We start from the raw sequence: 13,404 nt of genomic DNA, 5'->3' as shown, positions 1-13,404 counted from the left end.
GCAGACATGACAGCAATTTTTTTTATGCTGTGTGGGGGTGGAAGAGGAGCAGGGGGGGGAGCCAAATACAATGGTGGAAAATAAATAACATCCATACTCTATCGAGGACTCTAGACTAAATATTCTTCTTAAAAAAACCTCCTGCACAATGGAATTGTTTTGGGGAACAATAATAAATCAAGCTACACTTTGGAATCATTTTTTCAGATGTTTTTACGAGGCTACGAAGTTGCATATATGCAGGCTGCAAAGAAGCCAAGTGTGCTGAAGATAACATCCATGAAGGACTAAAGAGATTTGATCTCTTTTCTATTAAAACATGTCATATATATATATATATATATATATATATATGTTTTCCGTAGCAAGCCATGCAATTTTCTAGCCTTTATGTTTGCAATGTTGTGATATTCTGGCCTCTAGGCAGTTATAGCTCTGACCTCTAGATCTGGAAACAGTTCAGCCTTGCATGGGCCTAAAGTTTTCTGAAAAATAGCTTTTTAAGTCATGGAGATTGAGTCTAAAGGTTCAGATGTTCCTCCTAATAGTTCAGGTTTGCACATTTCTACCTTCCTAGTAGACAAAAGATGGAGCCAGCTGCTAGAAACAAATTTATGTTGCATGGGCAATGCATTGATTTCTCTAGTATATAAAATGCTAAGACTTGTATTGCTTCAGCATATGATCTGAGACCCTTGACAGCTAAACTGGAATTGTAGCGTGAAGTATCAACAAACTTGGTGTAACGAAATGGATTAAGAACAAACATTCTGAGACTAAATTCACAACTGTGTAAGTCGACAATGGTCTCAGGCTCTCAGCCACTAGGAGTTGCAGTATAAAAAGTATGATAGAAATTTTCTCGTATCCACAATGTCAATAAATAACAAAAACTGAATGTCTACAAGAAGCTAAAGTCCAAAGCCAACCAAAGTTGCATAAATACAGGTTGCCTGGACAGTAACACTTATTTCAATTAGGATTTAATGGTAAATGACTAAAGGTATGGCTGTGTCATAGCAATAAACAATTTTCAGTCACTGGAGAAGTGGATAGAGATAACTCCTGTGCAGGCCATTTGAATTGAAGCACCATGATAGATAGATGAGTAAACTAGCGGTTGTGTTACAGTGACCAGAAGAAGTAGCTTGTCGGATACAGTGTATCCTTTACCTTGCATAAGTCTCCTGGAGCCTATGTTGTCCCAACAATTTGGATCTTCGAACTTCTATAGAATCTCAGCCATCATATTTTCTCACGTTTGAGAAACACTACTAGCACAATATTCACTCAAGGAGAACTTCATAATTTTAACCATATAAAATCGATTGCATATAATCTCTACAAATGAGGAAAACCAAATTTGTATGTAACAAATGGCTTTAATTTTCCATCATTCCAAAAAAAAAGGCCTCGCGGCTGTATTGCTAAAGTTCCTGTATCTGCCCCACTCAAATTCATGACCAACATTTCAGATCTCCCTGCAGGACTCATCATCGAGGTAAAAGTTTTCAACCTTAGTAGCTATTAGCAAAAGAAAAAAAATCATCCACTACTTATCCGTCATCAGAAAGAAAAGATTCAAGCTTAGCAGCTATTAGAATGAAAACAATCACACATCATTGTTCCAAGATCGTGAATAAAGAAAAAATCGCTGAATGGATTAATCGTACGCCCATTTAGGGTTCGGGCATTTAAAGTCATCTTTTACGTTTAAAATACAACCAGTTAGCGTTGATTAACGAGTATAGAGACCAAAAAGGAAAGATACATAATCAGTCTTTTTTGAGAACCCCGCAATGAAAATGGCAATCCAATGTACTTTCACGTCTTTCTATTTCTGCTCCGACCTGAGTCACGTTGGATCTGGGCCTCCGAAGTCGAACGCTTCCTGTCGTGAAGCGGTCTAGGAATTTGATAATTGAACTGTGAAATTGCAACCCCTTGTTCAACATATTTTGGATTTTCTTCCAGGAATCTCTCAACTTCAACGGAAGACCTTAATTTCTTTCCGCAGGGAGAAATATAGTAGACGTCGGCAACTTTGCAGGCGCCTTCTCCTCGAAATGTCAATAAGCGTTCCCATCCTTTGGGAGGGCAGGGAATGTTAGGTTTATCAATTACCCAGAGGCGCGACATATCTGGAGAGAGGTCGGGAGGATCATCGCATGAAGCACGGGGCCTCCAGCTAGAAGCCCGTGAGCACACCCAGGGATTTTCAATGGCGCTCTGCCGGATTGATTCATATTGCTCCTTGCTTGGAATTTTTCTCCATTTTAAGCATTCAACGCATTGGACGGCATAAGTTCCAACTGTGGGCGTAACCTTTTTCTTCGGTGCTGATCTCGGCGTTTTAGGAGATGCCATTGATGCCGCCCCTCGTCTTATTTGAGGGGTTGAATCCTCCGCCTGAGACCATACATGTCATTCTCTCATCTCAATCAATATGACCTCGGGGCTTTCAAAACATAATGCGGACTACATGAAAAGGGTTTGTTCTTACCTTAATAAGCGCCTGTCTTTCCTCCATTTTTTTAGCGCTGCTGTGCTCGGAATCTCGTATCGACCTACTCAGCTCTTGTGATTTCTGTATAGTATCTGCCTGCTTTGTGATTTCTGTATATTATCCGCCTAATTTCTTCCTAGTTTCGCAAACGCGGTTTTCTGAAATAGATTTGAAATGATGGTTTTATGAGAGTTTATTGGAAATTCTCATTCTTAATATTTTTCATTCATTTTGGCACCAAACTTAGCATTCAATTTCATGCTAGTTGGAAATAATTTTGACCAATGAGATAGCTGTATCTATGGGAGAGGTTTGGGCTCTATTTTTTTTTTTTTTTTGAGTAGTGGCTCCATGATAATCTTCCTACAAAATAGGAGCCAGAATTTTAACCCTCTCAATTTGAGTGGGTGAAAAAGAGGTGGGACTAGATTTAGCCCCACCAACTTAGGAGTATTTTTTGTCATATGTCAACAATTTATATACGATAGTAATAAAATAATGACATCATAAATTTTTTTAAATTTAGGAGCTTGATCTTAGGAGCTTAAAATTTAAGTCTAAACACTCATATTTAAAAACCCACCCGCTTTATTTTTTGTGAAATTTGTTTTATTTTATTTTTTTTCATTGGTGTAAGAGTTCTTAAAAGAGTTATGGGGTCATTTTTATTTTTTTTATAGAGTCTTCTTTTTTTATTGAACCACATTAAGTAAAAGTAAAAGGATTGGTCCAAGGCAAAAGCCTACAACGCAACGGTAATTTGTGAGCCTCTCATGTGGGAGGTCTTGGGTTCGAATCTACCTTCACTTAACATATAATAATAATTAATCTAGGCTTCGGCCGTTTACCAATCCAAAAAAAAAGTAAAAGGATTGGTCTTATTGTAAGTATTTATACTAACAATTACAAAAGAGGTGCAAGGGGTACATTGATAGGTTTTATTAGAGAAGAAAAATTGAAGAGATCTAAAAATAAATGAAATATTTCAAATTTATAGTATATAATTAATTTTTTATATAGAATAGAGGTATATACACATGACTAACCTCTAATACTTGCTTTTTTGTTACCTATAAATGTGATTAATCTTGATTTCACTAAAAAAAATCTATAACTCCAATACTCTTCCTAGTTTAGAGTTAATTTTCGAATTCATATTTTTGTTTAGTCTTTAGTCCTCTAGAATATTAGCTAACCCAATAAAAACTAAATTCTTAATTTCAATGCATAAAAGCCAAGTAACATTGTTACATATTTGTAATAATAGCAAGAAGTATTAAAAGAATGAATCTCGCTAATCAATTCAAAGGTATTTAATAAGTTTTAAGTAAGCACAAAAATTTTAAGTAAATAAATATGTACGTAGTTAGTACACTTATTCTACTACAAGCTCTATTCAACATTTTCTCATTTAGAATAAGAGATAAAAAATTGTTTCAAGTAGAAACAATTGAAGTTGTTAATTGTAATTTATTTATTATATATTTATTAGTTCCTATAGCATTCAATGCACTTCAACTTTTTAATTTGTTTGTCTAATTAGAATAATTTATTATTCAAATAATTTTTGAGCTATAAAGTTTGCATATTTATTGCATGAAAAATAATTCAACACAATATATTTATTGACATTTTGATTGGTTGTTTTTGCTACAGTAGGGAGTGCAACTTTTTCATATGTTTGTCCAATCAGAATAGTTTATGATTCAATTACTTTTTGGAACTATAAAGTTTTAAAAGAAAATTGTAACTGTAGACTTTTTGTTCAAATTTTTAAGATTTTTTTTTTTTGGTGAAACATTATATTTATATTAATAATAAGTAGTTCAAAAAAGCTCTTGGAGAGAAGAACCACAAAAGAAAAACTCTGGTCATTGCCTGATACAAAAAAGGATGCAGAGGAAGAAATACTGAATCAAGAGAGAGTATCTATCAACACTAATGAATCTTGTCCTAGAGATTCCCAAATTGAGAATATAGTGATTACAAAGAGCCCAAAACTCACATGAATACAATTTATTGTTTGGTGCCTGAGACAAGACCAAGAGCCCAGCCAAAAATTGTCATAAAGATTACCATCATTGATCTACATTTGTCATGTCCCCTCTCCTACACTAGTTTTATGGTGTCAGGTTAATCTATCTCCACATCCGGATAGATTAACGACTTCATCAGTCAGGATGCCTGCTACTCACAAGGGAGATTAATCTTAAGTTGTCACTTAATATATTGAAAGGACTTTAATAAGTTACTTTATGTTTTAAAAGTCATTTACTTTATAAGGTGACTTAAGTGACTATAGGATGAAATTGGAGTTTAATCCCACATCTCTTATCCCAACACTTTTCCCTCACTTTGAGGTTATAAATAAGAGACTCTGTCTTGGGATTTGGACACAACAAATAATGTTGTTAAACAAATCCAAAAAGTTGCTTGATGTGACTTGGCTAATTTTCTTGGGGATGAAAACTCTTGACAAAATAGAAAGTGAAGTTGGACGCAAAACCTAGCTCTCACATTGGTTTCATGAACTAAAGATTGGAAGGATATTTGATCTCAAATAATCCCCATTTTCAAGGTGTCAACTAGAGAATGGAAGCTGGACGATAAGCAAAGTTGAAGAATACATCTATAGCAAAATAGTAATTACATTGTGAGTGTTTCTTTCAAACTTAGTTGAACTTGGAAACAACATGGGCTAGTACGACAATGTCTAGTTGAGGTAGCAATAGATTCTTCATCTTAGCAGCAGGAAAGCTCACTCAAATGTAAGTCTATCTTCTTGGTATCAGACTTTGATATTAGTGTTGCTAGCATTTAATAAGTAGCAGAATAAGTGGTAGTAAGATTGGAGGATGGTGTCTCAAAGTTACATCGCAATGCAGAATTGTTATCACTACTGGCAACAATGGTAAATGAACTTTATAAGTCTACGCATAGGATAGTTGAAAGCACACATAAATCAGTGGGTTACGTTGTCATGGCACGACATTCTCTTTCTATCTAACAGTTGCACATACCAGAAGTAGCATCACGGTTAAGGGAAGTCGTTCTAACCACTAACGCCACAACAAAGAAACCAATCAGGTGGGTAGAAGAGTGTCTGGTATTAATGACCTCCAGCAAAATTAGTGCCAACAGTGGTGTATTGATGTTGATATTTCTGAAGGAACAAGGAGTGGGGTACTTATAGTCAAATACTATTGTCGTGAACTTTTGCAAAAATGAGGTTCTACGTCTTGTTATCTTTATCCCAATATTATTACTATTGCATTGTTTAGCAATCCAAATGTATGTATGTGTAGAGTATGTTTGATTGTTTTAAACAATGGTAAATGTATGAATGAGTTTAATATATAAACCCACTTACTTGAGACGTGTCCTCTAAACTTTGGTATAAATACTCCCTGCCAACAATTGCATCTTGGTTCCATTCTAGCAATTTACACTCCAACTATTTGTAATCATGTCATCAGTCAAAATAGAATTTTCTTGATTAGCGTATGAGCATATGAGCTAGAATATTATAGTGGTATCAAAGCCACAAGACCTGCCATCTTGTGGAAAATAACATAATATTTTCAGACCGATTTTTATCCAAAAATGACATTCAGGAATGAGTAAGAGACATTATAAATTCAGTCATCTACAACCAGAACAAGCAAATTCTTCAGAACATATTGAGATTGAAGATAGTTATTCAATGGATGGGGAACTAATATTTGGAACAGGTGAACAAACTAAACTTACTAAACAAGTTTATCATTTTGGATAGGCAGTATAGGTAAACAACATTCAAATGGCACATAATGAAATTGAACAGGATAGGGAAATATGGGAAACATTGCGGGCTATTAGAGATGGGCAGAATAACATAGTTGATGCACTTCAACAACTGACAATTAATATGTAGTAGTTAGCTCCTATTAATAAGAGAGCCCCAAGCCATCATGATGGAGGACATAGTGTAGCTGGATCACCCCAAGCTATTAAAGCTTCCACCCATAACACTTACAAGCCTTTAATGCCAGTGTTTTAATGCAGAAGAAGAGGCAGTACCCTCAACAACACCAAATTTACTACCAAACAATGTTATGGTATTGTATGATGAATGGGATTTGTTTCCCGATCTTATTAAACAAAATTTGACCTTTGTCCAGCACCTAAATCAGAAAAGGGAGGCTGCTAGATAATAGTAAGATAAGAGATCTAGAGCACCAAACAAGGACCTAAAACATGTTATGAACAAGTTGACTCTCCCTACCTTTGATGGTAGTAGTAAGACATCTACTAGAGCTTGGATTCATAATCTTGATACCTATTTGACACTTAAACCCATGGCAGAAGTGGAAGCCATCATATTTTCCACAATGCACCTTGAGGGAACAACGTATAATTGGTGGCATTACGGTTTAGTCATGTAGGATCATGGCCTCATAACTTCATATGAGATTTTCAGCTCCAAGTTGCTTACTCATTTTGACAGGAAAGATATTGAAGTTTATTACAAGGATTTGGCTCAATTACGACAGAGTGGGTCCTTGGATAACTTCATTGATGAATTTTAGCGTATATTAGTGATAGTACCGAATATGATAGAGCAACGTAAGGTGATGTTGTTCATAGAAGGGTTATAGGACAAATTTAGGGGTTTAGTGAAGATCCTTAAACCAAATACCTTGGATGATGCGATTAAGATCACCTATGGTTTCATGTTCTTTACTATTGTAGCCTCTGAAGAAACCCTATAAAGGATCTACATTGTCCTAAGGGAACAAAAACTACCAAAACCCAAATGCTCCTAGATTGGATCAGGGATTACTTTAGCGGCTAATCTTCGCCTTTTGGTGATCCTGTCTGACGGGTCAATCGTCATTTGGCGAATATTTATCATATTTGGGTCCAACCGCGTCATCGGATATTTATCATATTTGGGTCCAACGCCTGGGGTGGTCGCCCATTAGTTATCACATGATTGGTCAAAAATATCAGTGCAATCGCCAATGTGATATACAGTTTGGATACATTTATTTTAAATAATTCGCCAGCCTTTGCATGTTGTTTCTTATTGGCTGACGTTATTTCGCCATTACTACAACCATATTAATTTTTCTTTGGGTTGAGTGTCGCCAACCATTTTACTGACGTGTGTCGATCACTCACCCCATTTAGCCAACTGTTTCCTACTATAGGCTTGCATCGAAAGGTGCATTTCTCTTGCATTTGACATTCCCGCTTGTTAATCCCACCTAATTCACCAACCTAGATTGGACTATAAGAAATTATTATTCTAAACAATTCGTTATTTTTTGGTTTGGAGACTAACATTTCTTATTGCTGCCAAACTTTCAGAGTGCTGAGTGCATTGGCCATTGACTCGTGGATCTGGTTTTTGTAAAAGGCAAGTGATTTTTAAATTATTTTGTAAGTGGTACTGGTTATTTTTTTAGTTTCATTGTCCAGTGTCTGTTGGTGACTGGACATCTCACATGCTAAGATAGCCTATAGGTATTAAGTTTGTGAATTATATTGGGTAGTACCGTAGACTGTAGTATTGTAGTAGTAGTACCCTTTTTTTGAGAATGAATCTTATTATTTTTATTATATGTAGTCTAAGTATTTAAGTCTTTTGTTAAACAACTAAGTTGATTTTTTTTGCAGCCTTTATCGGTTTGTCATTTCAAACAAGAGGGGTCTGATCCCTGAAATCCAAGAGAGGCCACCATTACCAAAACGCAAAACCATAGCGACATATTTTAGTGGTGGAAATGTTGGCAACTTACAAGATTCACAAGTTAGATCTCCAGTGGTTACTGAAAAAGGAGATTCATCACAAGTTGGACCCAAAAATAGTATTGAAGCTCAAGTTGGTGAACCTGATATCTCAGTTGAGGACGAACTTGAACAAGATCTAGAGGAACTTCCCCCGAGTAGGGAGTCACAAACTGAGATTATAGAGTTGGAGTTTGTAATGGGCACCCCTGGATGTCCCAAAAAAACTAAACCAAATTGCTGAAAGGAATTATGTCAAACAGTTTGCATTCAACTTCTTATTTCTCCATTTAATGTTTTAAACCCCTTATAACTCCGAAAATCAAACGTTTATTTGTTTGTTGTGTTTCATGCATGGAATTGGTATCATACAACATAAACAAGAAAGAAACTACAATGATATGCAAAGTGGAAATGAACTGCTGCTAATAAAATGTTATTTTCAGAATTCATAAAACCAAATACATGGCATATTTATCAACTCACTAATTACTTCAGCAGTATTGACATAATACTCCAGCCCATGCTTTCGAACTTGCTGCTACAATACTTTGTCCTTCAATCAGTCCACTACCTTCATAATACCATTCCCTAAAAGCGGCATAAGCGTCGGACAAGTAGTGAAGAAGATATGAGCAAAATACCAAATCTGCCTGTAGCCAGAAATGCAACTAAACTGCCTGATAATGAAGCCAATAACAAAGAATTCCAAAGGCCAAACCCCAAGGGAATGACGTCTAGAATGTTACAAGAGAGGATAGATGTCCTCAAATGCTAAGAACGAAGCTGCAACTCACACACCAATTTCTTCTCATATTCAACTTGCCTAATGAAGCCACAAATGCTTCCTTTTATTCTATTTCCAAGGGTCTGCTCAACTCATATGGGCAATGTGGGATAAAAGATGTGTAATATATAAAACATATATTAAAATACCCCTTATGTCTCCCTTGGGTACACATCACCATAAAATAAATATTAAAGTAACACTTTAATATTTTACAATTAAATTAGACGTTACTTTAATAAAACTTCAGGCATTAAAATGTATTAGCAATCGGACTCCAAATAATGCGAGTGACAGCTCATTAGAAAGCTCTCACCGAGGAGTATCGAATTCAATCACCAAAATTGACCTGCACTGTGTCCTGCCGACTTACTAAAAATAGTAAGTATGCCTAAAACTGAGTAGATCAACTTCGTTTTGGCCCAAACTGGAAATGACTAGGCCAAAACACTCCAGGATCCCATTAAACCCTTCGTTAGCCCTCGGGACCATGTAGAACAAGGCTAACGCACACACACTTGGTCAACTGCTAAAATGGGGACATTACAGAGTTAGTCCCGAACCAGTCGGTTAAGAAAACCAAAAAATAATTCCATAAATCAGGTTCATGCACAAAAGGGGAAAAGAAAACTGGAATCAAAGAAAGATCAATCTCACTGGGATCTGTCCAAAAGGAATTTTCAGTTAGAATGGGTGGAAAAGTACTGGTTCATTGAACCAGTGCCCAATCCAAATGATGGTGAGCCTCCTGCAGAATGCAGATGTAAGATTTGCACAGAGATAACAAAGAAGGAGAAGAGGCTGCAGCTTAAAATTGATACCATAGAAAAGCATGTCGGTAAAGTTTACAAGAAGGAAATTATAAATGGAGTCAAAAAATCCATGCTAACTTGGAAAACAAAGGAGAAGTGTCTGCATATCAGGAATGCTGAAATATACGAGTTACACCAGCAAATACGGGAGACGCGTTCTGCAGTAAAAAGTTCCATTGAAGATTTAATTGGGAAAGCAACGGAAGTGCAAAATATGGGAAAAGTAGTTCAATTAGGTGTGGTCTTTTATATATTGAGTAGAGGATGCCCTATGACGGACTACCCTACAATGACTGCATTATTGCATCTTTTAAAAACTCAAAACTATCCTAACTATCATTGGTCAGTAAACAGCAGGTGGGAATGGGCTAAATGTCTTGCACAGGTTGAAATAGAAGATATGAAGGAATCTATAAAAAACTCAGATTTCATTGCATTATCTCTAGATGAAGTTACAACAATTGATAATACTTCTTGGGTGTGCATGCATGTTTATACTGTAAACAATCTTTGTTGTCAACCATTTCTACTATTTGTTGCTAAATTGAATCGTAGTGCAACAGCTAAAAACTTATACAAATTATTAAAGACTACTCTAATTGAATCTAAAGGTTTGGATAGCATGGAGATTGCCAAAAAGTTGGTGTGTGTTGGAGCAGATGGTGCTTCGGTTATGCAAGGTCATAAAGGCGATCTTTGCAAAAAGATCAAGAATGATTTGGCACCCTACGCTATTCCCATTCATTGCATGACCCATCGAATGAATCTAGCTTTTGGAATTGTCAGCAATTTTAGTTGTGCAAGTAAAGTGGAATCTCTAATCAAAGAGATTTACCAATACTTCTGTCAAAGTCCAAAATGAGTCTGGGAATTTCAACACTTTGTTGCAGGACTTACTGATGGGAGGAAGCTTCTTAAAAACAATGATACCAGATGGATCTCTTTGGATGGACTAGCGCATCGAGTAATGTCTGAATACCAATCATTGCTTGGGCTAATCCACTCTGTGCGAGACAGATTCCCTCAGCTATATTCAAGCCTACCTAATATTAAGGTACTCCTAACTTTAGCAGCTATTCTCCCCATGCTACAGGATATGATATATATTATTAAAAAGGTTCAACAAAGAGCTATGTAAATTACAGAATATAATAAGCTACATAAAATGACATGTAGTAGACTGGATATTCTGTACTGATTATTACCATTAGATGAAACAAAGTTTGCAAAGTGGTTAGAAATCTCAGATTTGAACAATCCTGGAAACTTTTTACATATTGGTGCAAATGATAAGGTATATGCCAGGGTACGTGGAGTTGACATACCAATGTAGTACTATGCCCGCGTCAACCCCAACGAAGCAGGAAGTGAAGTTGAATCAAAACCAGAGAAGGTACTTTCACGTGTTACAAGTGAAGCCTTCAAGAAGATCAAAGACTTTGTGCTTGACTCTGTCAAGTGAGTTTGCTACAATCTGTCGTCAGAAATCAGATTCAGATTCCCTCCAAAGGAACTGCTGGAAGCAATGTCAAATGTTTTTCCACAATATTGGTCTCTAAATAGTCCAACTGATTTTTGAAGAAGGATGAAAACTATGATTCAACATTTTTGCACACCTAAAGTAATCAATGGAGTCACCATAAATGAAATTTTAGATGAAACTCGACTGAGAGATCAATCATACTCTTTTGCAAACATAATGAGGGAACAATATGCTGTTATGGAGAACCCAAATGAAGTGGGAGCAGTAACAAAGCTTTGGAAAAACCTTGGTGAGAGAAATCAGTTGAGAGAGGCAATACCAGAATATTTCAAGCTTACCAATTTATGTTTGATAGTGATATTGGGTTTGGTGGAGGATGAGAGAGTTTTCAGTACTTTGGGCTTCCTTAAGTCAAAGGTTAGAAACAAATTAGACAAAAATAATTGTCTGAGGCTCTATAATTCTAGGTTTGAGGTAGAAAGTTTCCCTTGTGACAGGGCTGTCAGCATTTGGAGAAAGGCGATGTCAAAGAAGAGGGATTTCCAACATTTCAAACACAAGTGGCAGTGGTAGTGGCGGTGGCAGTGGTTCATATCGTGATATTGAAAGTCAAAGCAATGAAGATGATGTTGAATTTGGCATGCATAGTGAGTCTGACGCTGACACTGAATCTAAAGAAAACACAACAAACAATGAAATGTTATATGCAATAAATGAGGAGGATTCTAATGATAGTGATGCTGAGCCGGTCTAGGCAGAATGACAACTATAGCAGCTTCTCAACCTTTTGCGTGAGTCAAGTAGTAGGCTAGTAGCTCTGATCTAAGACTCTACCTACTAATTAATTATGTAACATGTTTGTAGAAGCTAATTTATAGCCTTCATTCACTGTCCCTTTATAGATGCTTAATTTTATTTATTTATTTTTGAACATGTTGATGTTACAAACTTAGTACTTACATGTGAAGATTTTCATTGATTGTATTTTTTTTAAATGTTGAGATTTTCATTGATTCTAGTTTTTTCTTTAAGAAATTGTAACATAATGCATTTAACAGAATAAGCTCCATTTAAAAAAAATTGTATTATAATTTATAATTACAAATCAACCTGTAACATAATACATTTAACAATTGTTAATTACAAACAATTACAACCTTTTGCAAATGACTCAATGTCAAATTGCAATGACCATGAATTCCCTTTTGTAGATACAAAGGAGCAACAATAGTTGTAGGTTGGTTTGTAATTGTATATATGATCAGATATGTTGGCTCTTGATTCCTGATATGCCATAGTATGCTACTATGCTAGTGCCTGGCTGCCCAACTATCCTGATATGCTGGCTCTTGACTCTTGTAACAATTAACATTAAACAAAGTTGAAATTAAAGCCAAAATTTGAAATTAAAGAGTAACAAATAACAAAACGATTATAGTTCTATCACTTACTAAGTTGTTGCAGTGTTACTACTTAGTGCTATCAACTATGAGTGCCACTGATAGCAACAATAATAGTTTGAGAAGATGACCCAGCTTCACTGAATTTCTTTAGGTCGCTCCATTCTACATCATTTGGAAGCCCCATTTTTTTGAGGTTGTAGCTAATTAGTTGTAGTCTTGTCAACAAAAAATACTTTTGAGAGATAGAATCATATGATAGGAGGAATCTATCTCTAGCATCACTCATTGTTGATAGTGGTTTGATGCAACTTGCAATTCCCTCCGGAGTGAATTCCTCAAGCAATTCCCCTAAATGAGAATTCATCCTGCCCTGCAACTTTTTCATGTAATTTTTGTTTCCAATGAATGTGCTTTCTGAGTTAGCAAGATTTGGTAATCCAACATTCAACAAGTTCACTATGGTGTTATTCATCTTCATCAACTCTTTGGAAGCAGAATTGAGCGATTCACCAATTCGCGTTACTTCTTCACAATGTTGAGAGACATTAATGGCCATTACACAGGCATCCAAGTAGTTGTTTATTCCATGGTTTTCCAAATCCCTGTCATTGGATCTCTTTAGTTTATTGAGAACTTGGTCA

At 35.9% G+C, this 13,404-nt stretch overlaps 1 protein-coding gene across 1 annotated transcript; it reads right to left on the bottom strand.

Moving 5' to 3' along the window:
• Positions 1 to 1,640: 1,640 nt before the first annotated feature.
• LOC149541270 (methyl-CpG-binding domain-containing protein 2-like) lies at positions 1,641 to 2,779 on the bottom strand. The gene is made up of 2 exons (XM_089796568.1): positions 2,504 to 2,779; positions 1,641 to 2,409 (listed from the first exon to the last, which is right to left on the bottom strand). The coding sequence occupies exons 1-2, from the start codon at positions 2,528 to 2,530 to the stop codon at positions 1,825 to 1,827; spliced, it is 612 nt and encodes a 203-aa protein (XP_089652694.1). The 5' UTR covers positions 2,531 to 2,779; the 3' UTR covers positions 1,641 to 1,824.
• Between the last annotated feature and the right edge of the window lie 10,625 nt (positions 2,780 to 13,404).

This window comes from Cupressus sempervirens, chromosome 8 (assembly GCF_028749045.1).
Source record: "Cupressus sempervirens isolate cs-2001-9-10 chromosome 8, ASM2874904v1, whole genome shotgun sequence".
In the NCBI taxonomy this organism is placed as follows: domain Eukaryota; kingdom Viridiplantae; phylum Streptophyta; class Pinopsida; order Cupressales; family Cupressaceae; genus Cupressus; species Cupressus sempervirens.
Note: the sequence above shows the minus strand (reverse complement) of the source record. Positions and strands in the feature narration are given on the sequence as shown.